At 37.9% G+C, this 24600-nt stretch overlaps 1 protein-coding gene across 1 annotated transcript in view; it reads right to left on the reverse strand.

The window, feature by feature from the left end:
- LOC149228578 (uncharacterized) overlaps window positions 1-24600 on the reverse strand; it is a 465738-nt gene that overhangs the window by 405950 nt on the left and 35188 nt on the right. The window contains exons 3-4 of the mRNA XM_089378272.1: window positions 15251-15439; window positions 15060-15149 (exon numbers count right to left, since the gene is read on the reverse strand). Coding sequence (XP_089234398.1) covers window positions 15060-15149; window positions 15251-15439 — 279 coding nt within the window. The remainder of the gene's footprint in view (window positions 1-15059; window positions 15150-15250; window positions 15440-24600) is intronic.

Genomic DNA, 24600 nt, shown 5'->3' on the forward strand with positions numbered 1-24600 from the left:
TAGAAAAATAAAAACTCTTTTTGAAAAGGGTTTACAAATAGAGCTTTAATACCCATTCTCAAAACCTTACTGAGAAAAAAAAATAAATTATAATGATTTTACAATATTAAACTAAAATAATTTATCCCACAATCAAATGAAACTTGTCCAAAGTAGTTTCGCTCTCCTTCAAAAAAAAGGAAAATTTCGTTCTAGAAACTATACGTCCAAAGAGAGAGAGAATATACGTGCATAAGAAAATGAGAGCCTCATGAGAAAGGGAAAAAATGAAAGCGGCTCCCAAAAATTAAATCTATAATTTTTCGAGCACTATGTAACAAATCGATTTTGAATCTTCCCTTAAACATGTAAACCGTAAAGAAATTTCACAAGGGTTTAAAGAGAGCTTTGCAGCCAAGGAGAGAAAATCTAGAAAATGAATCCGGCTTCAAAATTTCCGACCTTCAAATTTCCAAAGCCCAAAAAATAACTCAGTTTCCTCAAAGATCAAGCATTATAATGAGTTTCACCATATTGATTGGAGATATCCTTCAGAAATTATTGAAAATTTCAATGATGAAATCCCTATAAAAATGCTTACAGCAAGATAAGATATTTAATCAAAACTGATTGCGGCTCTGTAGATAAACAAGGTCAAGATCTCAAAAAAAGAAATTTGTTTTTGGACTGCAGAAATAAATTACAACCACAAGCTAATAATGGTAAGAGATTTGAAGAAAATCTTCAATAAAGATATTTTGTAAAATTTAATAAGGTTTATGTCCTTACAAAAATCCAAATTTAAAATAATGAAAACCCTAGTGGTCTAGCACTTTACACAGAGAAAGGAGGATTTAAACAACGCGCAAGGGATTATGTCTCAAAAAATTTGATCTCCTTTGATACTCCATAAAATCCACCTGCAAGACGATAAAAAAAATAAAAATAAAATAAAATAAAAGTAATATGTATAACATAAACAAATTGAATCTATATATAAAGATTATCTACAAGTTTACAAGTGATGGATCAAAGGATTACGAGTCTAACTCCAATCCTTGATCCTTAAATAACAGCGCTTTTATTAGCAGTTCTATCAATTGAAACACCATATATAAAAGAGTTTAAGATATAAATGAGTTTAAATGAGGATAAAAATAAATAAATAAATAAATAAAAAGCAACATGTATAACATAAACAAAGTAAATCTATATAAAAAGATTATCTACAAGTTTACAAGTGATGGATCAAAGGATTATGAGTCCAACTCCAACCCTTGATCCTTAAATAACAGCGCTTTTATTAGCAGTTCTATCAATTGAAACACCATATATAAAAGAGTTTAAGATATAAATGAGTTTAAATGAGGCACTAGCCAAGAAACCCTGCAAGAAAATCTTCGTTAGATAAGTCTTGGGATCCAATCAGGATGGCTCTTAAGATCTTACACCTTGGGAGTTGGTTAGTCCAACCGAGGGCTTCCCCTCACGCCCAAGTTTTTCGAATATAAGAAGAATCTCTGCGTACTCAAGATCAAGTTGTTAGATCAATAGAAACATAAAATAACAATATAATCCTCAAGAATTAGAGATACCTGCTAATTGAATTTAATTAATATGTCACCTTAGGTCCAATAATCAATGCAAGATACCCATGCAATAAGTTATTCCACAAAAGCTAACTATCAACAACTTCTAAACTATTATTCAGTAGAGCATTAGGAGCAGTATTACCATAAAAAGAAGGAGAGAAACACCACCATCAATGAAAACCCCAAAGACTTTTGCATTATTATTATTCTAGAAAAATTACAAAAGAGCTTTGAGACTCAATACACAACCCAAAGATCAGACGTCTTACAATGAAGATGTTAAAATTGGCAACTAGGGCCAAACTCCATGTGGGTCATCTTATTAATGGAAGCTGTCAGCAACCAAATAAACCCCACTTGTGCTCAACGTTTTAGAATAAATAGCAGTGGCCTTCAAGTCATTTCAACACACTTGGGATCTCTTCCTCTCTACTTGTCTTTGGGTTTTAGTAGGAGGAGATATCCTAAGGGATAACGCTGCCCTAATCTAGACGGTAGAAGTCAGAACTGCCAAGAACAGTCGGAACAGCTGGAACTATTGAAACTGTTGGAACTGCCGGGAAAAGCCAAAACTGTCGGAATTGCCGGGAATAGCCAGAATTGCCAGAACTGCCTAGAACTGCCCGGAACAGCCGGAATTGCCGGAATTGCCGGGAACTACCAAAACAGTCGGGAAAGTTGACGCAGAGGGCAAAAGCCAGAATTGTCGGAAACTGCCAAAACTGTCGGGAACAGCCGGAACAGCCAGAATAGCCGGAACTGTTGGGAACTGTCGGAACAATCAGAACTGCCGAGAACAACTGGAACTGTCGAGAACATTCGGAACTGCTAGTAACAGCCGGAATTAACAGGACTGCCAAACTGTCGAGAACTGTCAGAACTGCCGGGAACAGCCTAAACTACCGGAACTGTCGAGAACTGCGCGAACATCCAGAGCATCTGTTTCCAAAGGAGAGCAGCATGCAAGGGACAACTAACTAACATTGGGACAGTTGTATGGTACTTAGTAGCAAATACACCAAGCATGAAAATTTACAGCTAGCATGCAAGGGACAGCTAGCATGCATCAACAAGCATGTTAAGGACAACAAGCATGCTAGGGACAACAAACCTGCTAGGGACAACAAGCATGCTAGGGACAACAAGCAAGCAAGGGACAAGAAGCAAGCAAGATGCAGCCAACACATAGGTCAGTATGGCAACATGGTGTAGCCATGGCACATAATGCAACACAGTGATGGGTACAGCCATGATTAATGAAGCGTGATGAGATGCGGCATAGTCATGATGGGTGCACCATGGTGCAGCGCGGTGAGGTGCAGCATGATGATGAAATGCAGCACAACGATAGGTGAAGGAGTCACCTTGGAGAATCAGTTGAAGCAGCATATCTTCAACTGATCTCATGTATCATCTTCTTAGAAATGATCTATGCTCTTATCTAGATAAGTCAAAGTGTTGACTTCTATTGTAAACGTACTTCTATTGTAAACGTACTATCTCTCTCTCTCTGTTGAACTATTGAAGAACATATAAGAAGAATTGATTAAGGGTTCCCCACATTGGGGTTTGTCCCTGGCTAGCGCCACATCTTGTGTCCTCTTGTCTTGGCTTGTCTTCTGCGATTTATGTTTATGTTCTATCTGCAGTTTACTTTAATGCTGATGTGATTGCTAATCTGGAAAAGATATTGAGCTAAATGTGAAAATTGAAATAAATTGTTGTAAGCATTGAACATACCTAAAATTAACATGGTATCAGAGCTGAGGTGAGGACAAAGCCCAAGCAAGAGTGAAAGAGCAATCACCGAAGACAGTTGGGAAAGGACAAAAAGATCAATGGATTCTTCATCCCTCTTCAAATACACCAAGGGTGAAGTTGAAGCACAGAATATTATCTGAATGGCGCAGCGGAAGCTTCTGATGGCCTACCTAAAGATCACTTCAATGGGAAGTCCGGATCTAAGAGTGGAAGGAAAGGCAGATGCCTTGGTTGTAATAAGTTCGGCTATTATGCGAAGGAGTGTCTGAGGTAGGGACACATCACTTGATGATGATAACAATCATTCCAAGGACATCTTCAATGATCAAAGGAATGACAGGTAATGCAGGTAATCAAGGAAATGACCGACTCTTCAAAGAAAGCAAGGACCCCCAGGTATGAAGAATCAAATGTTGTTTCTGATAAGATAAAGAAGCATTATCTTGAATTGGCCCTCTCCTTCAGATTCTTTGGGAATCTGGCTTATTGATCGTAGTGCTTCAAGGCACCTCATCAAATAGAAGGGTGCTCTCTCGAATTTGGTAGAAACGGAAACAACCGTGGGATTATACTTGGAGTCGATGCCACCTATACCGGAAAGGGTGTAGGGAATGTTACCCCTCAATTGAATGAGGGTAACTTTATTCACTTACAAGAATCTCTTTTATGTACCTAATCGCAAGAAGAACCTGGTGTCCATCTCGGAAATGGAAATCAAAGGTTTCAGGGTGGCATTCATCGATGGAAAGGTACATGTTAAAAAATAGAATTTTTAAAAGATGCTTTTTCTCATGGGTTCAGGGTTGGCAATTTGCATCAACTTGCGGGATGGTCCATTAGGGATCATGTCAATTGACATATCGCATCTATAACACCGAAGGTTTACAAATGGGGCCCTACCCGACGTGAGTCAGATGGTGATAGGGATGACTGAATTCAAGAAGAGCATGAAGGTACATGTCTGAGATGTAGTGAAGGAAAATCTTATAAGGGGACCATTCCCCTCATGCAGCAGGTCCACAGGTTTGGAACAACCCGAGGAGTTTGAGATCCATGATTGGGAATCTCATGTATACATGTGGAAGAAATCCCTTTATGGCTTGAAGCAAAAAACCTCGGGCATAGTATGAGAGGATTGATAACTGTCTGATGAAGTTGAGATTCACTAGGAGTGAAACCGATCCAAACCATTACCCGGAGGTTGTGGATGATGGAGCTCTCATACCACCACCTTATGAGGATGACCTATTTCTAACAAGCGCAGACCCTCTCATTTGCAGAAGTAATAGGGAGTTGGATTCCGAATGTGGAATGATAAACTGCAAGCCTATGACTACCTCGAGGATCTTAACTTTCAGAAGTTATATGGTAGTGATGTCGGACCAGATTTGGGAAATGCCTTTGAGATTCAAAAACTCATTCGCGTTGATGTTCTTGGTTAACTTATGTCTGGACATATGTTTTGCAATTAGCATGGTGAGCTCATATTTGGTTGAGTCTCACTGGATTGGTGCCAAGAATCTTCTAAGATATCTTCGGGGCACAATCTCTCATGGATTGAGATACAATGCCGAAAATATGAAACTGCATGATTATTCGAATGCTAACTGAGCAGGCAGTGTGGAGGATGACTAAAGCACTTCTTAGTGCTGGTTCTCTTTGGATTCTGCTTCGATATCATGGATGAGCAGGAAGCAGAAGTCGATTGCTATAAGCACCGCCGAGAACGAATAAATAGCTACGAGTATGATCTCATGTGAAGCTGCATGGTTGCAGAAGCTCTTAAGTGAGTTGTTTGTACACATGATGAATACCACTATGATTCTTTGTGACAACCAGAGGGGGGATTTGATTATTGAGGAATCTCGTATTTGATGATTACTCCAGCAAATAGACATCAGATACTGCCTTATCTGGGATATGGTAAGTCGATGAGCGAGGAGGCTCCATCGCATTGAGACTGATGTACAGGTTGCAGACATTTTGTGAAAGCCCTGGGGAAAGGTCGAATCTGTGACTTTCCCAAACGACTTGGAGTAGTTGAGAAACCTTCTTATAAGGGTCTTGTATGTTGCATGCATTGAGCTCTGGGAGCTCTAGGGGGCTTCGGGTACTAACTAGAGCAACATACGACCACAGGGCGACTCCCCCTCCCCTGGTGGTGCGCTATGTACAAGATGACAGGTTCAACCTTCCCCTGTGATACCCCATGGCGACTATGGAACAAGATGATTAGTTCTCCTGCGGGTTGTGGCAACTGTGGAACAGGATGATTAGTTCTCCTATGGGTCGGGATGATTAGTTCTCCCGTGGCAACTGTGAAACAGGATGATTAGTTCTCCTGTTGGTCAGGATGATTAGTTCTCCCATGGCAACTGTGGAACAGGATGATTGGTTCTCATGTGGGCCAGGATGATTAGTTCTCCTGTGACAACTATGAAACAGGATGATTAAATCTCCTGTGGGCCAAGATGATTAGTTCTCCCGTGGCGACTCTGGGGCAGGTTGATTCATTCTCTGTGGACAGGATGATTAGTTCTCCTGTCAAGGCATCCTACCCATACAGTCTGGGACTCATGGGAAGTACCTCTCATCTGATCAATGAGCAAGGAAATGGGGTTAGGAACCATAGTAGTACTATCTATGGACACATCGATGTATCTACCATACTCCCTATGCTAGGATGACCTCCATTGATCTAGGATCAATGAAACTGATCTGGGATCAGTATGAATGGTTCGAGACATTCTCTTGTGATATTGATCTGGGATCAATAAAACTGACTTCAGGCTAGTAAAAGTGATGTGACACACTCTCTTCAGATGAAACTGACTTCGGGTCAGTAGAGAATGGTATGAGACATTCTCGATCAATTCTTCTTCTTCATGGTTCAACAGAGTAGAGCAGTGCAGGGCACTGATGGCAAAGATAGTACAATCAGACATATGGATCAGTGGATGGAGTTCTCCCTAGTTGAGAGGGAGTGTTAAAATTGGCAACTAGGGCCAAACTCCATGTGGGTCATCTTATTAATGGAAGTTGATATTTTTCTTGGATCCCTCTCATCGAGAGGTGTAGGATTGATTTAAAGATCATCCGACTCTGATAAGTATTCATGGAGATATAAATTTATTTGTGTTATGGGACAATTCGTGAAGGTCGGCCAGCAACCAAATAAACCCCACTTGTGATCAACGTTTTAGTATAAATAGAGGTGGCCTTCAAGTCATTTCAAACACTTGGGATCTCTTCCTCTCTACTTGTCTTTTGGTTTTAGTAGGAGGAGAGATCCTAAGGGATGACGTTGCCCTAATGTAGAGGGCAGAAGCCGGAACTGTCAGGAACAGCCAGAACAGCTGGAACTGTCGAAACTGCCGAAACTGCTAGGAAAAGCCAGAACTGCCGGAACTGCTGGGAATAGCTGGAACTACAAGGAACAGCCGGAATTGCCGAGAACTGCCAAAACAGTCGGGAACGCTGACGTAGAGGGCAAAGCAGGAACAGCCGGAACTGCCAAAACAGTCAGGAAAGCTTACGTAGAGCGCAGAAGCCAAAACTGTCGGGAACCGCCGAAACTGTCGAGAACAGTCGGAATAGTCGGAACTATTGAGAACTGTCGGAACAGCCGGGAACGATGACACAGAGGGCAGAAGCCAGAACTACAGGGAACTGCCGGAACTGCGGGGAAAAGCCAGAATTGTCGGGAACTACTATAACTGCCGTGAAATCCGAAACTACAGGAACTGTCGGGAATAGCCGGAATTGCCGAAACTGATAGGAACAGCGGAAACTGCCGGAATTACCGTAACTGTCGGGAACTGCCGGAACATGCGGGAAAGCTGACGCAGAGGGTAGAATCCAGAACTGCCGAGAACAGCCGGAACTGCCGAGAATAGCCGAACTGCCGGGAACAACCGAAACTGTCGGAACTGCCGGAACTGTTGGGAACAGTCGGAACTGCTGGGAACTACCGGAACATCCAGAGCATCTGTCTTCAAAGGAGAGCAGCATGCAAGGGACAACTAACTAACATTGGGACAGTTGTATGGTACTTAGTAGCAAATACACCAAGCATGCAATGTTACAGCTAGCATGCAAGGGACAACTAGCATGCAACAACAAGCACGCTAAGGACAACAAGCATGCTAGGGACAACAAGCAAGCAAGGGACAACAAGCAAGCAAGATGTAGCCAACTCATAGGTTAGTATGGCAACATGGTGCAGCAATGGCACATAATGCAATACAGTGATGGGTACAGTCATCATTAATGAAGCGTGATGAGATGCAGCATAGTCATGATGGGTGCAGCATGGTGCAGCGCAGTGAGGTGCAACATGATAACGAAATGCAACACAACGATAGGTGAAGGAGTCACCTTGGAGAATCGGTTGAAGCAGCATGTCTTCAACTGATCTCATGTATCATCTTCTTAGAGATGATCTATGCTCTTATCTAGATAAGTCAAAGTGTTGAATTCTGTTGTAAACGTACTATCTCTCTCTGTGTGTTGAACTATTGAAGAACATATAAGAAGAATTGATTAAGGGTTTCCCACATTGGGGTTTGTCCCTGGCTAGCACCACATCTTGTGTCCTCTTGTCTTGGCTTGTCTTCTAGGATTTATGTTTATGTTCTATCTGCAGTTTACTTTAATGCTAATGTGATTGCTAATCTGGAAAAGATATTGAACTAATTGTGAAAATTGAAATAAATTGCTCTAAGCATAGAACATACCTAAAATTAACAAAGGAGCATATGCTTCCTTGTATAGAAAAAATGAGAGCTCTAGAGACTCTTCCAAGTGAAAAAACGGATAGATCCATGAAGGTGCACAAATTTGACTTAATCTTGGTTGATTAAATGCTTGACCCATATCAAAATAATCTCCACCGTTGATTGCTTGAGAAAAAATTCGAATTCTTTGATGATGCCTTTTTTCTTGGTCCAAAAAATATTTTTTCTGACTTTTCGCCTCGAAAAATCCCCATTCACTTAACCAACTTGGGCAATAAATTCGATTTTCATTAAAAAATCATTTTTTTGGGGGAATTAATTCCTATTTTCTAGACCAAAAATATTTTCTTGACTTTTTGCTTCCTTGATTTGTGGAGATTCCCTTCTTGGAAAGTGAACATTCCTTTTTTTTAATATTTCTCGCTTGGAGAGAATTTATTCTCTCATTTTTATTTTCTGACCATTTTCTAGCTAATATTTTGTCCTTTTTTCCCAGAAAACCAAAAATAAAAAATAAATATTTTTGACTCAAAATCAATTAATTTTCTGGCTTCAGATTTTAATTTATTTCTGCAAGAAAAATTAATTAATTGACACTAGAGGGTACTAATTACCACCCTTCAACATTTTAGCCATGGTGTCTAAATATAAGGGACCATGCATCAAAATATTTTTACATCAAGATATTACAATTAATTCAACCCTTAAAAGGGGAAAACACCTTTAGACATAGACCCTTAATAATTTACACAATGTTGCGACACAATATGCTCTAATATAGACCAAGTGTGTTTGTAATAAAATAATTTAGCCAAATGTGCTTAAATTATTTCCAAACACACTTTTACAAAAGACTCAACTAAAACACTAGGACTCACCTAAGACTTCGACGATAAATCCCACCCTAGCTTTAGGGTGAGGTTGGAGGGAAAATCTCTGTCGATCATCCGTGTTTAAAAACACAGATAATCAGTGAGACGAAAAACCTCCTAGGACAAAATTCATCGCCAAAATCATAGGCTTACCCAGGTTGTTACATAATTAAACAGTCATACTAGCATCATTTAAAATAAACTTGCAGAATTTGAGTTTACAACTCTAATAAATTAACAAATGATGATGAATCTTGGATATCTGACTCCTTGAACATGATAGAATTCCTTTGCAAAAATGTGTACTGCTATAGGGTGGTTAACGCGGAGTGGTGAACAATCTTCATTGTGACTAAAAGAAGTAGAGTAACGCATTGGAAATTTTGAAGAAAATCAACTCTCAGGATTTGTCATGCTCTCAAATAAAGACAATGAACATTTTATGCAAAAAGAAACTATGTTGCCAGGAAACATGGGTTCGGGGACGGGGACGGTATTTTTTGAAACAGGGTATGTGGGTTCGTCGGGTAATATAATAATATTAAATTTTATAAATTATAAATTAATAAATTATAATTAATAATATATATGAAATTTGAATTTGTATATTTTTCAACTTTAAACAAGAAAACTTTAATCATTTAAACATGCACTTCAATGAACATTCAACATTCACATTGAAATTTCAAAATTTATCACCAAAAAACTGTTCAGTGTTTACATATTAATAAGAATCATGAATCATGATATATGTCCATTGTCATACTACATTCAAAATTTTCCTTGAGGCATCTCCAAACATGAACTAGGAAATTTTAAAATACTAAAATAAAAATAGCTAAAGCCTAATGAACAATGGCTTCCTCAAGCCATGTCATCAACATCCATGTCACCAACATCACTTAGATCTTTAGCTAGCATGCTCTCCAGGTAGGAATCACTCTCATCTTGAGGCTCTTGCTCATCCATAGCAATTGGAGGTAGCTCAATAAGGCCATCTGGTTGTATCTCCTCTTCCACACACATAGCATCATCTATGTGTTGGTCCCATCTCTTGAAAGGACCCTCCTTGTACCCCGGGTCTTTTCGAGATATGAGACGAAGTGTGCTATGAATGTACACTATGTTCTCTGCCTTCTTTGAGCCCAACCTATTTCTCTTTACTGAATGAATAAAGGCACAAGTACTCCAATTCCTCTCACAAAATGAAAAACTAGCTACCTGAAATATTAGGGGAAGCCCATTAAATTAATTAAAATTTTAAAAATAGAAACTAAAACTAAAATGAAAATTTAAAAATTAAAAATTAAAATTAATTTCCTATATTTAATTGAGAATTTTTCAAACTTAGAAAAAGATGAGGAACTCCAAACAAGCTACCTATCCAAGTAACCGTATGGCAAATTGTTGCAACTCAGGAGCATCAACACCATGAAGCCACCACCAATTAATTGGATCCTTCTTCTTGTGTGTATCTGCCAAAGATGCATGTGAACCAACGACACCTCAGCCACCTGAAATGGGTAAATAGATGCATGTGAGCCAAAGACACCTCAGCCACGTGAAATGGGTAAATTAGAACAACTCAACCAAAAACAAAAATGAAATTCGATGGTTGTGGGTTAGTAAAAATTTTAGGTTTTAACTTTTAAGTTTTTGACATTTGTTAATAATAAATATCATATTATTGACTATTAATTTTTATTTTTTAAATTTCAATATAAAAAATTTACTTGAAAATTAAATTTTTAATATAAATTTTTTTCTGAAGAATCCAAAGAACCCAAAGACCCAAACTGAAGAACCCAAGAACCTGTTAAAGGAAAAGAACCCAATTTTTTTTTTTTGGAGAACCCGGTTCTTATGGGTTCTGTTGTCGCGCGGATTGGCACGACAACGCTCGGACCAGGGGCTGTCACTCTGATCCCCGATCCCTCCGTTTAAGCCCGTCTCCCGCGGCTAAGGGGGGTAGACCCTGCGAGATAGTGAAGACCAACTGCCAAACAGTTGGGTGGGAGACACGACACACGATATGACAAAGGCTCGATGAATGATAAGCACTAGATGGATTTAAAGATTTAATAGACCAGTGCCTTATGGAGTCAATATTTAAATGATTACTTGTTAAATGATATAAAAAGATGAACCATGAACAGCAATCATCTATCATCAGCTAAAAACACAATGCTCTTAGAATGACAAACACGATATCCAGCAGCTAAAAAAAATTTGAAAAAATGAATGCTTTAAATCACCACGAGAATCATAAACCATCAACCAGTTGTCAATTTCGCATCACAGCTTGAAAACTTTAGATCTCAGCAATAAAGATATAACGCGAAAGCTCTTGAGACTTGCAAAAAATAATTTTCCACAAAATTTTTATTTTTTCAAAGTTTTTTAAATCTTTTTCAATTTTTTTTTTTATTTTTTTTTTTTATTTTTCTGGAAATTAAAAATCTAAAAAGGTTAAAATTTTAAAACTAAATTCTAATCATTTAAAAATAAAACCTAAAATATATTTTTTTTATTTTTTATTATTTTTTAATTCAAAAATCAAAAATAAAACAAAAAATTAAAATCTAATTAAAACTAAATCTAAAAAAAATCTAAAATCTAAAACTAAATAAAAAAATTTTATTTGTTATTTCCTTTTTTATAAATAAAGATCTAATCTAAAAGAAACTAAATATTAAAATCTAAAATCAACAGAACCTAACTCTAAACTCTATCTAACATAAATCTAAAGCCAAAAATAAAAATAAAAAAAACTAATCTAAAACTTTAACTTAAATCTAAAACATAAATCTAAGAACCAAATATTAAAATCTAAATCAAAACTATGAAAAATCAAAACCTACGTTGAACGGCAAATCAAAATATAAAACAAACCTAAGATTAAACCAGGCAATTCACATGAGTCGTAACGTATCAAAAGAAAACTTAAGGGAATCGAGTCAAAATGTGGGCGGAACGCATCCAAAAACTGAGCACAGAAACCCTGGCCGTCATAAAAAAAAATACCCACACAAACCAGCGACGACGAGATTGGAAACCACGACTGAAAACTGATGCCCAAATCGAAAATAGAACAAATGCAAACGATATTGAAACACCACGCAAATATATTTCATAAATACGATACCTGTGGCAAACGACGGCAGATATCTGTGACGAGTCTATACATCAATGCAGCTATTTCGAAAGAGAAAAAACGCGAAAATGTAACCTTTAGCTGCCGACGTATCTGCGTGATGGACGATTGTGGGAATCAATAAACCTTCGACCAGGGGAACAACTGAATGCCTCGACTGTCGGCTTTTCATGAAATCTGATAATATGCGTATGCAGATCTATTTCCTTATCCGCCGCGGATTTGCTGCTAATTACTGATCCACAGGCTTGTTTTTTTTTTTTTTTTTTTAGACGACTGATCTTTCAACGCATGGATCGAGGCCTCAAATCATCACCACGTGAAGTGTAAAGTATGCAGAATGGGTCATTCGTTGGTAGCCCGCCTTGTTACAGTGCCTCAGGACAGAGATTATATGAAGTTTCAGACGGTCAATAATGCTTCACTGCAAGTTGGCTCAGAACTGCATCAAATACTCAGGGTTTTTCTTTGCCACTTCGGAATGTCTTCATGACTGAGTATCTCAAGCCGCAAGTACTTTTAAGGAGCTCCAGACTGAGCACGTTGGAGCGATTTCGATTTGGATTGGACTTGCTGGCCGGGCAGCTGCAATAAAAAAAAAGAAAAATAAAACCCTAATGAAAAAATTGTAACCCTAGAAAAATTTGAAACCCTAAGACAGCTAATAAATTTACAGATTTGTGGCCCCTGAAATGCCAGATTCATCAATAAGCACAGAAAATATTTAAGGAACAGAAAATTTCAGATTTGTCACTGTAAAAAGAAACTTCAGAAATTCTCTCATGCAGATCAGAAAAATAAAACCGAATGATAGACCCAGGATCAAATCCACTGGGCTCAGCAGAAAATGCTTGTGGGAGTTGGCTGGTTCAGCCGAGAACTTCCCCTAACGCCCACCAAATCTTCTTCAGCAAGGTTTTTTCTACACAGCTCAGAAACAACCATCAGTAAAGAAGGCAAGAATGCTGCTAGATCTCAGGAAGTAATGGAGATACCTGCCATTACTTCAGAAACCCTAACAGCACCCAAACCCTAGCAAGTGAGCAAGATACCTGTACCCACAATACTCTACGAAAGCTATTATTAACAGTTGAAAATAACATATGCAGAAAATCAAAACAATCTCACAGCATTTCAAGAGAGTAACACCAGCAGGATATAGACCCCAAAGTCTTCTTTATTAACCAGAAACAAATTTACAAGAGAGCTTCTTCAGTCTTTGACTCACAGATCGAATCATCTGAAATGACCCCCTAAGACCCTATATAAAGGAAATGATCCCAACGGCTAGTTTTGGGTGATCCATGTTGAAGCGATCTCGACCGTCGATGAGAGTTAAGACATCCCTTAATCTCATCCGTCGATTTTATTTAAAAAAGCTATTTTTGCATGCATTCACAAAAATATTATTATTTTATTGCTTAGGGTTTTTGCTTTATGTTTTTTAATTTTTTATTATTTTTTATTTTTTAATTTTTTATTTATTTTTTAATTTTATTATTTTTATTCATTTTTTAAATTTTTAATTCATTTTAAGATGGATCATCAAACTAAGCCGTTGGAAACATCACCTAGGACCTAGGACCTAGGACTCATGAGGGGATTTACAACATTCTCAACCCTCAAAACACATTTCATCATGATTTTTACAATTTACATCTCAAAGGGATGAAACCACTTAGCACAGACCCTCATAGAACACCCAGTTCTGCGACACAACTATAATCTAGCAGATTAACATGCTAGGATTCTCCTAAAGTCCTAATAACAAAATGCATCCCGGCTTTGGGGTCGGGTTTGAAGGAAAACTCTGCCGATCCATGGATCGGTGAGACTAAAAACCTCCCGGGACGCAGATCATCATCAGAAAGTTAGGTCCACCTAGGCAACTTTACATACATGACTCTGATCTGCTTAGATTATTTACAACTTATACATGCAGACTGGGTTCACAACAAAAATGATCAAGCTGCTGATGATGGCAGGATGGCACGGACATGCTGATCAGGTGCTGCTTCTTTCTATCAAGAAAAATGGGGTGCACTGCATTGGTAGTTGACCAGTAGAGGTCAACAGGTTCTTCTAAGAAGACCCTGTACCCGAATCCGGTACTTAGGGACGGGTTCGACAACCCCACCCCCGGGTTCGGGAACCCGTGCAACATAGAAAAAAATGTGCATGGTCCTTTACCAACAGGTGACATGATAAAGTACAATGTTTGCTTTGTTAACACAGGCCAAACATCCAGGTGTGTTGGGTGTGCATGTGTTTTAACTTTTGATATCCCACATACATAAAAATTGTGGGCCAATGGTGGTTTATAAGCCATTACCCACACCAAAAACATTAAAAATCCAGAAGATGGCTTTGGAGTGTAAATCCTAAGATTGATGTGACAGCATCCTCCTTCACTTCGGCACCAAAATTATTAGCAGTTTCAGAGTCATGCCTTGTGGGCCCTCTTCGGCTTGAGGTTGTTATCTAACCGATGTCCATGATAATTGCAAGGCATGCCACTACAATTGCATATACCTATTTAGTACTGATGTCCATGATAATTGCAAGGCATGCTACTACAATTGCATATCCCTATTTAGTACTGTGTTCCATATAAATCTCACTATTTTCTTCTCTTCCTATGACTATTTCCTTTGTCAGGGTGACATGAATTTTGGTTGGTTGAATCATTCTTCCGAGATTTGTGGATTCTCAAGTAAATTTATATAAGTAAAAGGGTGACATGGATTTTGGCTGGTTGAATTATTCTTCTTAGATTTGTGGATTCACGAGAAAATTTATTTAAGTAAAAAATTTGGGGAAAGAAATAGTCCAATCATCTTTTATTTGCATATCAGCAATGTTAATGCACTACAACATACGAATAGTACCAAGCATTCAAACTGGCTGGACTATAATGATGAGCCTTCTCAAATAGGTACATATAGAATACAAATTGATTACATACCTCCAGCACCTCATTCAATATGGTAAGACGCAGTTTCCCTGGTGGACTACACTCACAGAATTTAAACCCAAGCAATCTGTAATTCAAATACTGCAAGTCAAACTGTTAGAGACAAACTGCTAATAACACTCAATCTTCTCAAATATTTCCTTTCATCATTACTGAAGAAATCTATAAGCTGAACTTCTTACCTGGGCCATTGAAAGGTCTACAGAACTTTCTACAAGTTTAAGTAGCCCCAAGGCATGTGTACTAACAACTGTTGATGGTAACTGCTTTAACAAGAAATGCACCAAAACAGAAACTGGATGAATGCTTTGAGTTGTTTTCCACTCATTTGGCTGAACCCCAAAATCTCTTAAAAGTTGAATAATCCTCTCCTGAAATAAAGCACACAAATAAATAAGCAATAATACTTTCATTCTTTAGCACTGTGCTCAGGCTCCCGATTTTTATTTATGTGGGAGAGCATACATACTTAGACTTCCTGTTTCAGCTAAAAGGTGTATCATCTGTCTTCACAATTATTATTTCATGTAAAAAAACAACACCACGCTCATGCAAGCAACAAGTCAATCTTTTAACCCAAAAAGCATGCAAGGGTGTATGAAAGAGTTGAAAGTCATGGATCTGCAAACATCTAACTAGTCCTGTTTTCTGTTATAATTTCACAGTTCATTCCAAGGTAATAAAAGCAAGGCAAGCCGCTACTTCCACAGTAAGTGTTTTGAAAGGTAGAAACCATATTAAAAGAATAAACTTTATGGTGTTACATAAAATTGTGAAGTTCCAATATAGCTTCTGCTAAAATAGCCGTGTTCCGAATCCCGATGTTGAAGAGTTAATACCCAGACTATAAGAACTATCTTCAAAATTATCTATAATTACAAACAATAATACAAGAGGCGTACATTTCACATTCCAAAAGAATTTCAAACATAGAATGCATTGTATCTAGTCATCTGGTGCATGTAGTAAATACTAGATTTTAAAAAATGCATCAGAAATGTAATATACTTTGTGCCACTATTCCAATGTTATCAGAACCAGACTGGTTAATGAACTCGTCGACCCCAAAACCGAGAACTGGACCCAAATTGGAAAAAAACGGTCAACCAAAAAATATATAAATATACAAATTTTGAAAATAAAACATATAAATATATTCATGTGCATGCATATGAATCCAAACCATTATACACAAATATGTAAAAAAATTCATATATATATATATATATATATATATAGGGTGCATATAACCAAAATAGCACAAAGTGCAATCCATTTCTGAACCAAAAATAAATCAACAAAGAGGCTCTACATGGCCTGTAGGGTCAAAAAAAACCATGCTGCAACAAATACCTACATATCATCAGAAATCATTGCCTATATTGGGATCCTCATCATCAATATCACCCTCTAAACATAAAAATAAGATAGAAAAAGTTTAACATGTCAAATCAAGATTTTGTTTGACTAATGGGTACATTTTTATTAGGGTCATGATAGAGGAGTTCAAAATCAATACCGCCAACATCGAGGTATATATATTATAGAGGGCTTGGTGCTCTTGATTAAATGCTAGTTCCATCCCCTCACACATGCCAGAATCCAATGGAAGCATTGCAATCCACCCAATCCTAAAATCTTGAAAACTATCAAGACTGTTGGATTTTGACTGGGATCTAAAATTCTACTCTCCATACGAAATCCAATGAGGTTGGAACCACTCTCAAACATCCTGAAACAATTAATGCTAATGTTAAAAATTTAAGTATTATTTTAAGAATTTAAGATTGTGATTAATTACATAGCATTTGTAGGGCCCTAGGGTTGAATATTAGGTTTCCCCACTCATAAATTATTGTTTTCTACAAAAACATTGAGTTCCAAGGGTCTTGTTGCTGCAAAATCTTGCAACTTGGTGCAAATCCTTCACCAAGCAAGGAATTTGCGCAACAAAAAGGGGTGTCAACATAGTCACCTCAGTAACTACTCTTCTTATATTTTAGAGGTGACAACTAGCCACCACAAGGGAGGCTTCCAAATAGGACTTAGGGATCAAATAACCCTAGAAAGGCTAAAACTAAGTGCCCCCCAAGGATCCTACAAACTAACCCACCAACTCCTATGCTTGTAAAGGCTAGGGATTAAGTGGAGGTTGAATGAAAAGCAAGCAATAGGATTTGCAAGACCCATGGGTTAATTCTAAGGCTATCCAAACCAAGGGAATCTCAAATAGAGTCCTGAAACACACCCAAAGCTCACAAGACACTTGGCTACTATAAACTAGGTCAAAATCTCCAGTTTTGGACAGATAACAAAACTTAATTAGAACAGCAAATCTAACCATTCAGAATGCATGAAAACTACATGTAATGAAAGGCTATAAAATTAGCAACTTAGAAAAAAACATTCAACAACTTAACACGGTTCAATTAGCCAATAAATGAAATTTAAATAATAATGTCAGACCTAATAAATTGCAGAAAATTGCATGAAAATCAATCAATATGTATTCTCCCATGCACTTTAAAATGATTCTATACCATAGGAAACTCATCAAAGAGCATTATTAAACCAATAGAACATGTTTTAGGTGAAGAACATGAGATTCAGCCAACACCCTCTTAAATGGTGAAGGGCACGAGATCATATAGGATAGGGCTTTCCCCATTATTTCACATAGCTAAAATGAATCTTATCTTCGTTCAACAACACTAGATTTTGCATGCTTAACACATTTAGGGCTGTACCATCTTTGTTGTTAATATAAGTATCATTTTCATATATCCAAAATCTAGAATCACCAAACTGAGATAAGATTCCTTTTAGCTATGTGAAATAATTGGGAAAGCCCTAGCCTATATGATCTCATGTTCTTCGCCACTTAAGAAGGTATGAGCTGCTTGGCAAGTTGTATCTAGTCTTCTTGATACGCAGTTTGAGGCGCCATGAAATTCTTTGGATTTGGCATCATAGTTGATTGGACATTCTTGTCCCCTAAGCGACAGGTCGGTCTTTCATCTAGGTTTGTTGGATAAAGATTGGCAAAAAGAAAGGTATCTTTCTTGAGAAGGATTTTTGGGATAAGGAACGCCATAGGGATGGATAGGATGGCCCTATATACATATAGGCCACCAGTGAACCGCTACTTCATTGACCCTTATCTAGGGGAGAGAATATGCATGATGCATGAATGGTCGTCATTCTAATGTTGCTGAAATCGGATCGGTTGAGTCGCCTGTATCACAATATATATCATATCATTCAATCGATGCATCCATCCATATTGAATTCGTATAGAGTAGAGGTTTATCAAAGTTACAAGCATTCGACTTAGAACTTCCCCATAGTTTGGATAGGCAACTTCATATTAATGGAATATAGAATATCTATAAATTATCCAATTCATGATGGAGTATATGGATATCTATATGGCTATGGTAACAGCCCTATCTATATATGGGAAATCATTTGGTCCACTTTAGCACTTGAAGATTTGTCAAAGACTCCATGATCAAAGTACATTTCCGAGCATTCTAGCACCATCAGATCATGTCAGAATTCCAGAATTAATTTTCTTCCTCTCATCGTTTTGTTATTCAGCTTTCGCAGCCCGAAGGGGGCATTCTAAAAATGAATCTAGCATGATGAAAAAGAGTCATGTAACAGGCCTAGGTAGCTTAGGACTTTACTAGCAAGTGAGTTCACTCTAGGGAGTTTTTTTTCCTTAGCTAATTATTTGTGTTTTTTAACACTTATAATTAGTTAAGTTTTTCTCCCAGATATACCCCAAAGCTAGAGTGCGGCTTGATGGTAGAGTCTTAGGTGAATCCTAGTGTCTAGAGTCAATGTATATTACCATACTAGATCATCTCTAAAGTTTCACGAAATTTGGTTAAGTCTAAGTGTACATTTTTAAGTTGTTAAAAATTTCCCACTGGATGGGATTTTTAATAAATTTTTGATGTAAGATGTAATAAGTGTTGTCTAGAGAAGTTGTAGGGGGTATGAGTACTCAAAATTAGACCTCTACACCTCAACTTTCTATTTAGACACACTTTGAGGGTCAAAAAGTGATTATTCACCCCTCAAAACCCATTTTTTCTAATTTTTGGCAAAAACTAGCAAATAAATTGGGTGAAAAATAAAATAGGGAGATCATAAAATTCTCTCCTAGTGGAAAATACTCAAAAAATAAAGTGGAAATTCACAAAGAGTAATAATTAAGTCAAAAAGGTGATGTGAATTCCATTTACCAAGGGGGATGACCCAAGTAGAAATTCGATGGTCCAAGGAACACGGAGTTCTCCAAGAAATTCACATATTTTAGAGAGGTGCTCCAAGCTAGTTGATTGGATGGTTCAGGTTACGAGATTGGAATGGGACATGATCAAGATGGACCAAGAAAACATTGCTAAAATGGTCCAAACCACTCCACCCATTGTTTATTAGTGTAAACAGCTAGCTCCATCAAGATCTACGCAGAGCCTCAAGGGGGGCTACAATTTGCTCAAAGAGATCTAGATGTTCCTCAAGGAGATCCACATGTTTTATCTTGGATCACCACTTGGCACTTGGAAATGTGTGCTATCATCTAGATCAGTGTTGCACGAAGCGCCCCCCCCCGGTTCCAAGCCCCGAAGCGCATCCTGTACGGAAGCGCCTAGGAAGCTTGGCCGGAAGCACGCTTCCGGATTTTTTAGCCGCTTCCTGGAAATTTGGAAGCGCTGGCGCTTCCGAAGCGCGCTTCGTACGGCGCTTCCCAGACGCTTCCAGAAAAGCTTCCGGAAAAGCATTTAGAAAATCGTTTTTTTTTTCAATTTTTTTTTAAATTTTAGGTGAGTTTGCTTGTTGGGGGTGGGTCCACCTTGGGTTAGGGTGACAAATGAAAGCAAAAAGAAATATAAATATAGCAGATGCTCACTCATGGTAATGTTAAATTCTTAAAGTGAAAGTGACATTCTCCTTTATTTTTCATTTTCATCCTTTTACTTAAATTTTTAACATTACCATGAAATGACTCAGAATGTTTGAGAGTGGTTCCAGCCTCATTGGACTTCATATGGAGAAAATAGAATTTCATATCCTATTCAAAATTCAGCAGACTTAATAGTTTTCAGGTATTCAGGATCAATGGGATTGTGGCATTTCATTAGATTATATCAAGTATGAAGGTATGCGATTAGCATTTAATCAAGAGCACCAAGCCCTATATGTACCCTGGTGTTGGTGGTGTTAATTGTTGAACTCCTTTGTCACGTGGCACGCCCTTAGCAAAAAATTACCTTTCAATCAAGTCAAAATCATCGATCAAACATGTTAAGCTTTTTCTACCATATTTTAAGTCTTGAATTAGGTAGTTTGATCAAAATTGGGCAATGTTGACTAATATCCCTAGACAATCGAGGTAGAGGCAAAGGCTAGACAAGAGGAGAAGAATCTAGATTCTAGATCATTAATGTACAATGGATGTTATATCTATCTTGATTTATGCAAAAATATGCATGTTTTCATGTCTTCTACAATTAATTTGGTATTTGGGATGTTTGTTTTGAGTATAAATGCAAAAAAATATAAAATATATATATATATATAGCAGACGCTTCCGCGGACACTTCGCTTCCTAGATTTTTGGAAAATGACGCTTCGGCGTCCCCGCTTCCAAAAAACGCTTCCGCTTCGCTCCCGCTTCGTGCAACATTGATCTAGATCTCCTCCTATTTTTCTATTTAAGAGAGCCTTGAGCTCCTCATTTGGATTCATTCTGATGTAACGAGACTGGGCTAGCAGCTCTGCCATTTTGTACTCTATTTTTCTAGATCTAATAAAGAAAAAAAATTAGGGGTTTAATCTATGTGGTGTTATTCTTCTTCTTTTGAGGTATAACTATTTCATTTGTGCTTAATGCTCTACTTGTATTAATCGATTTATTATTTCCATCTGCCAGGTATTGGATTAATTGATGCAAGCTATCTTGTCTTAGTTTTTGAGCTAGAGGAGCATAGAGGGAGAAGCACTAGTGGGTTTTTGGTTGAACCCCTAGCCTTCTTTTTCATTGTGTAATCTATCTCAAGTGTGTAGAGATCTTTATTATCTAAAGAAGATCTTGAGCGTGGGGTAAGTCTTTGGTGGAATGAACCCACTCCCAAGTTGAAAGGAGCAAGAACCCACACTGATCTATTTCTATCAGGGGCTGATCTAAAGATTAAAAAGGGAGTTTCTACCCAGATTTCTAAAATATCATCAATTTTAATTCAGATCTTTGTTTTATGTGCTTTTCAATGGCAAATCTAGCTTTTAGAGCTTATTTAGAGGGTTTTCCCTTTCTTGTTTGCCCAAGAGTGGAGGTGTCCTCATCCTCTTGTGACTAGCAAATTGTATTTTTATGTATATATTATCCTTATTTTCTGATCTACTTTCTCTTGCATCAGATCTATTTTTCTCTTGGTGGCTTGCACAGTTCTTGAAAAAGGCTTGAGATCGGGGTTTTGAAGACGTTTTTGAAAGATCCATATTTGGAGACTTGAAGATCAAGGAATATACAAATTTTGGGACCTATTCCTTTTTTGATATGTGGATAAACCCCACTCTCTCTATCTTTTGCAAGTTCTTCTCCCAGAAGAATTTTGACGTTGAGCCTCAAAGCCAAATCTTTTGGAAGGATAAGCCAGTTCCTCATTAAGTAACCCTTTCATTGTAATTTTGTAAAAAAGAGTAATGTAAATAATTTTCTCATTTTTTTGTATTTTGGGCAAGGGTATCCTCTCTTTGAAACCCTCTATTTGTAAACCCTCCTCAAGATTTAAAACCCTCATTTCTCTATAAGAGGGTTTCTCTTCTAATAAAAAAAATCTTCTTGAGGGAGTTTGGGGATTTCCCCTTGGTATCCATATCTCCTCATTTGGAAGGAGGATTTTTAGATAGTTAGTGACTAACCGTATTCATTTCCCTTGCTAGTTTAGTTACCTGCATTATTTCATCATCTAATCTTTAGATTTAATCTCTAACCCACTTATTTCATTAAGCTAATTAGTGCATTGAAGTATACTAATTTTCATAGATGATTTACTAACTTAGATATGATCTTTTCAATGTTGGTATAAAATCACACTTGTAAAATCACATTGTTTGTTTCTTTTTTTCTAGTGTATTGTTGTTGGCCTTCATCTTCCTTGAATAATGACATTCTAAACTTATGTTTTTTCTCAATAATTATGGTTGCATGTCTCGCTTCTTCAATGGTTTTGGGCTTGTACATCTATACAGTTTTAGCAGTTCTTCATTAGAGAATCCTCTTTGTCTTATAACTAATAATTCCCATTCGTGGGTTTATTCGCTCACAGTTACTTTTTGTTTGAGATGAACAAACTTTTCATAGATATCATCTTCTTCCACGTCATGAAATCTTTGTAGTAAGGCATCTACAAAATTCTTCCAAATGAATGAATATGCTTCGCATTTGTTTGACCACCATAAGAACCAGTCGTATGCTTTAGCTTTTAAGTTGTTAGATGCGGTCATAATTTTTTCTCGTTCACCGATTGTCAGGTTTGACTCAAAAATTGCCTCCATTTTGTTGACCCAGACGATGGCGACTCTATGATCCTTACCATCATACTTAGGTAATTCTCTTTTAATTCGTTGGTAGTTTTTTTTCTACAAATTTCGTATAGTACTGACTTCCTTGGAAGTGTATTTGCGGTATTTGTGGAATTTCATGATTTAAAATATCTTCGCCTTCTGGAGTCTTGGGACTTTGTGTTGGTTCTTGAGCGATTAATGGATTAAAAATTGGATTGATTCCCATTAACTAGCTCAACATTCTCTCAATGTTATCTATTTTTCTAATATCACTTGCCATTTTCTCTTGAGTTACAATTATCCTATCTTGACCCTCTCCTAATTTTGTCTCCGCCATTTCGACATTATCGAAGCGTCGTCGCCAGGGTTGCGGGGGAGCCCCCACCCCAATCCCGCTACCAATCCGCACTCCGAGCGAGAGGGACTCGGGAGGGCACTCCCTTAAAAAATTTTGCGCTCCCTGCCTATTTCCGGAGCGAAGCAGGGAGCGTCGCTCCCATCGCTCCGGCAGCGACCGCTCCTGGGATATAAAAATCGCTCCAGGAGTGACACTCCCTGCTTCGCTCCGGAAATAGGCAGGGAGCGCAAATTTTTTTACGGGAGCGCGCTCCCCCACTCCCGACCGCTCCCGGGTTATAAAAATCACTCCCAGAGCAACGAGAGCGGAGACGCGCGAGAAAAAAATAAAAATAAGAATAAAAATAAATAAAATTTGGCGGAAGAAACAACAAACAAAAAAAAAAGAAGAAAGAAAGAAAGATAAAATATTTTGTGGAAATAAAGTGAGGGAGGGAGGGTTAAATAGACCCTCCCTCATTTCATTTCATCATTGTAATAAGTGAGAGTGAGAGTGAGATTGAGAGAGGGTGAGAGTGAGGAGCAAGGAGAGAGTGAGAGAGAGCAAGAGAGAGCAAGGAGAGAGTGAGGAGCAAGGAGAGAGCAAGAGAGAGCAAAGAGCAAGGAGCAAGAGAGTGAGAGAGCAAGAGAAAGCAAGGAGCAAGAGAGTGAGAGAGCAAGAGCTTGCAAGGGGAGATTGGACGCCAAAGAGGTAGGCTCTACAATATTGAATAGAGTGTCTAGCAATTTTTTTTTAATATTTATTCCTAAATAAATAAATAATTTTTTCTCTATTTCCCATTCCCATTCCCATTCCATTTTTTTTAATTTTGCAGATTCAAAACTTCAAATTTCAAACATCATAAGTTATATTTCTTGGCATTTTCTTCTTCTTGGTTCCTTTTCTGGTTATTATGGTGCTAGAGAGTAGAAAAAGGAGGGTTGAAATTGAAAATGAATAAGGGGATGAAGAAGGGGGACATAGTGGATTTGATGAAAACCCCGGTGAGGAGGAGCTGGAGGAGAGTGAACATGAGTCAGCTCAAAAAACTAAACAAGACTAAACCTCATTGTGGAAATATGTTAACAGGCCTAAAGCAGGGAAAGCGGGTGGAACCACTAATTTTCATTGCCCCCATTGCAACAATAATTACACAAGTTCATACACTCGTGCCAGAAAACACCTCTGCGGGAAAATGCCATGTGATGGAGATAAACAAATCGGAATCAAAACTTGTACAAGTCTGTCAGCAGCAGATAGAGCCAAATACATAAGGGAAGAGGAGGAAGCCCAATATAAATCTAAAAAATCAAAGGGTTTCTTTGAACCAAGCTCACAATCACATGCACAAAGAACTCCTTTAGCATCCTCCCAAGGCAGTGGATACGGAGGCACAGGGTCACTAGGTTTAAGGTGTAGAAGCATATCAGATTTCCTTGATGAAGGGTGTAGGAATGATGTGAATTCAAAAGTTTACAGGTTTCTCTATGCATGTGGGATACCATTCAATGTTCTTCGCTCACTTTATTGGCACGAAATAGTTTCTGCCATAAATGATGCCCCTAAAGGATACAAGAGCCCTGGGTATGACAAGGCAAGAACCGTTAGACTTGATCA

The sequence above is a fragment of the Pinus tabuliformis genome, chromosome J (assembly GCF_031772625.1).
Source record: "Pinus tabuliformis cultivar Carrire ecotype Pingquan chromosome J, CPIR1, whole genome shotgun sequence".
Lineage (NCBI taxonomy): Eukaryota > Viridiplantae > Streptophyta > Pinopsida > Pinales > Pinaceae > Pinus > Pinus tabuliformis.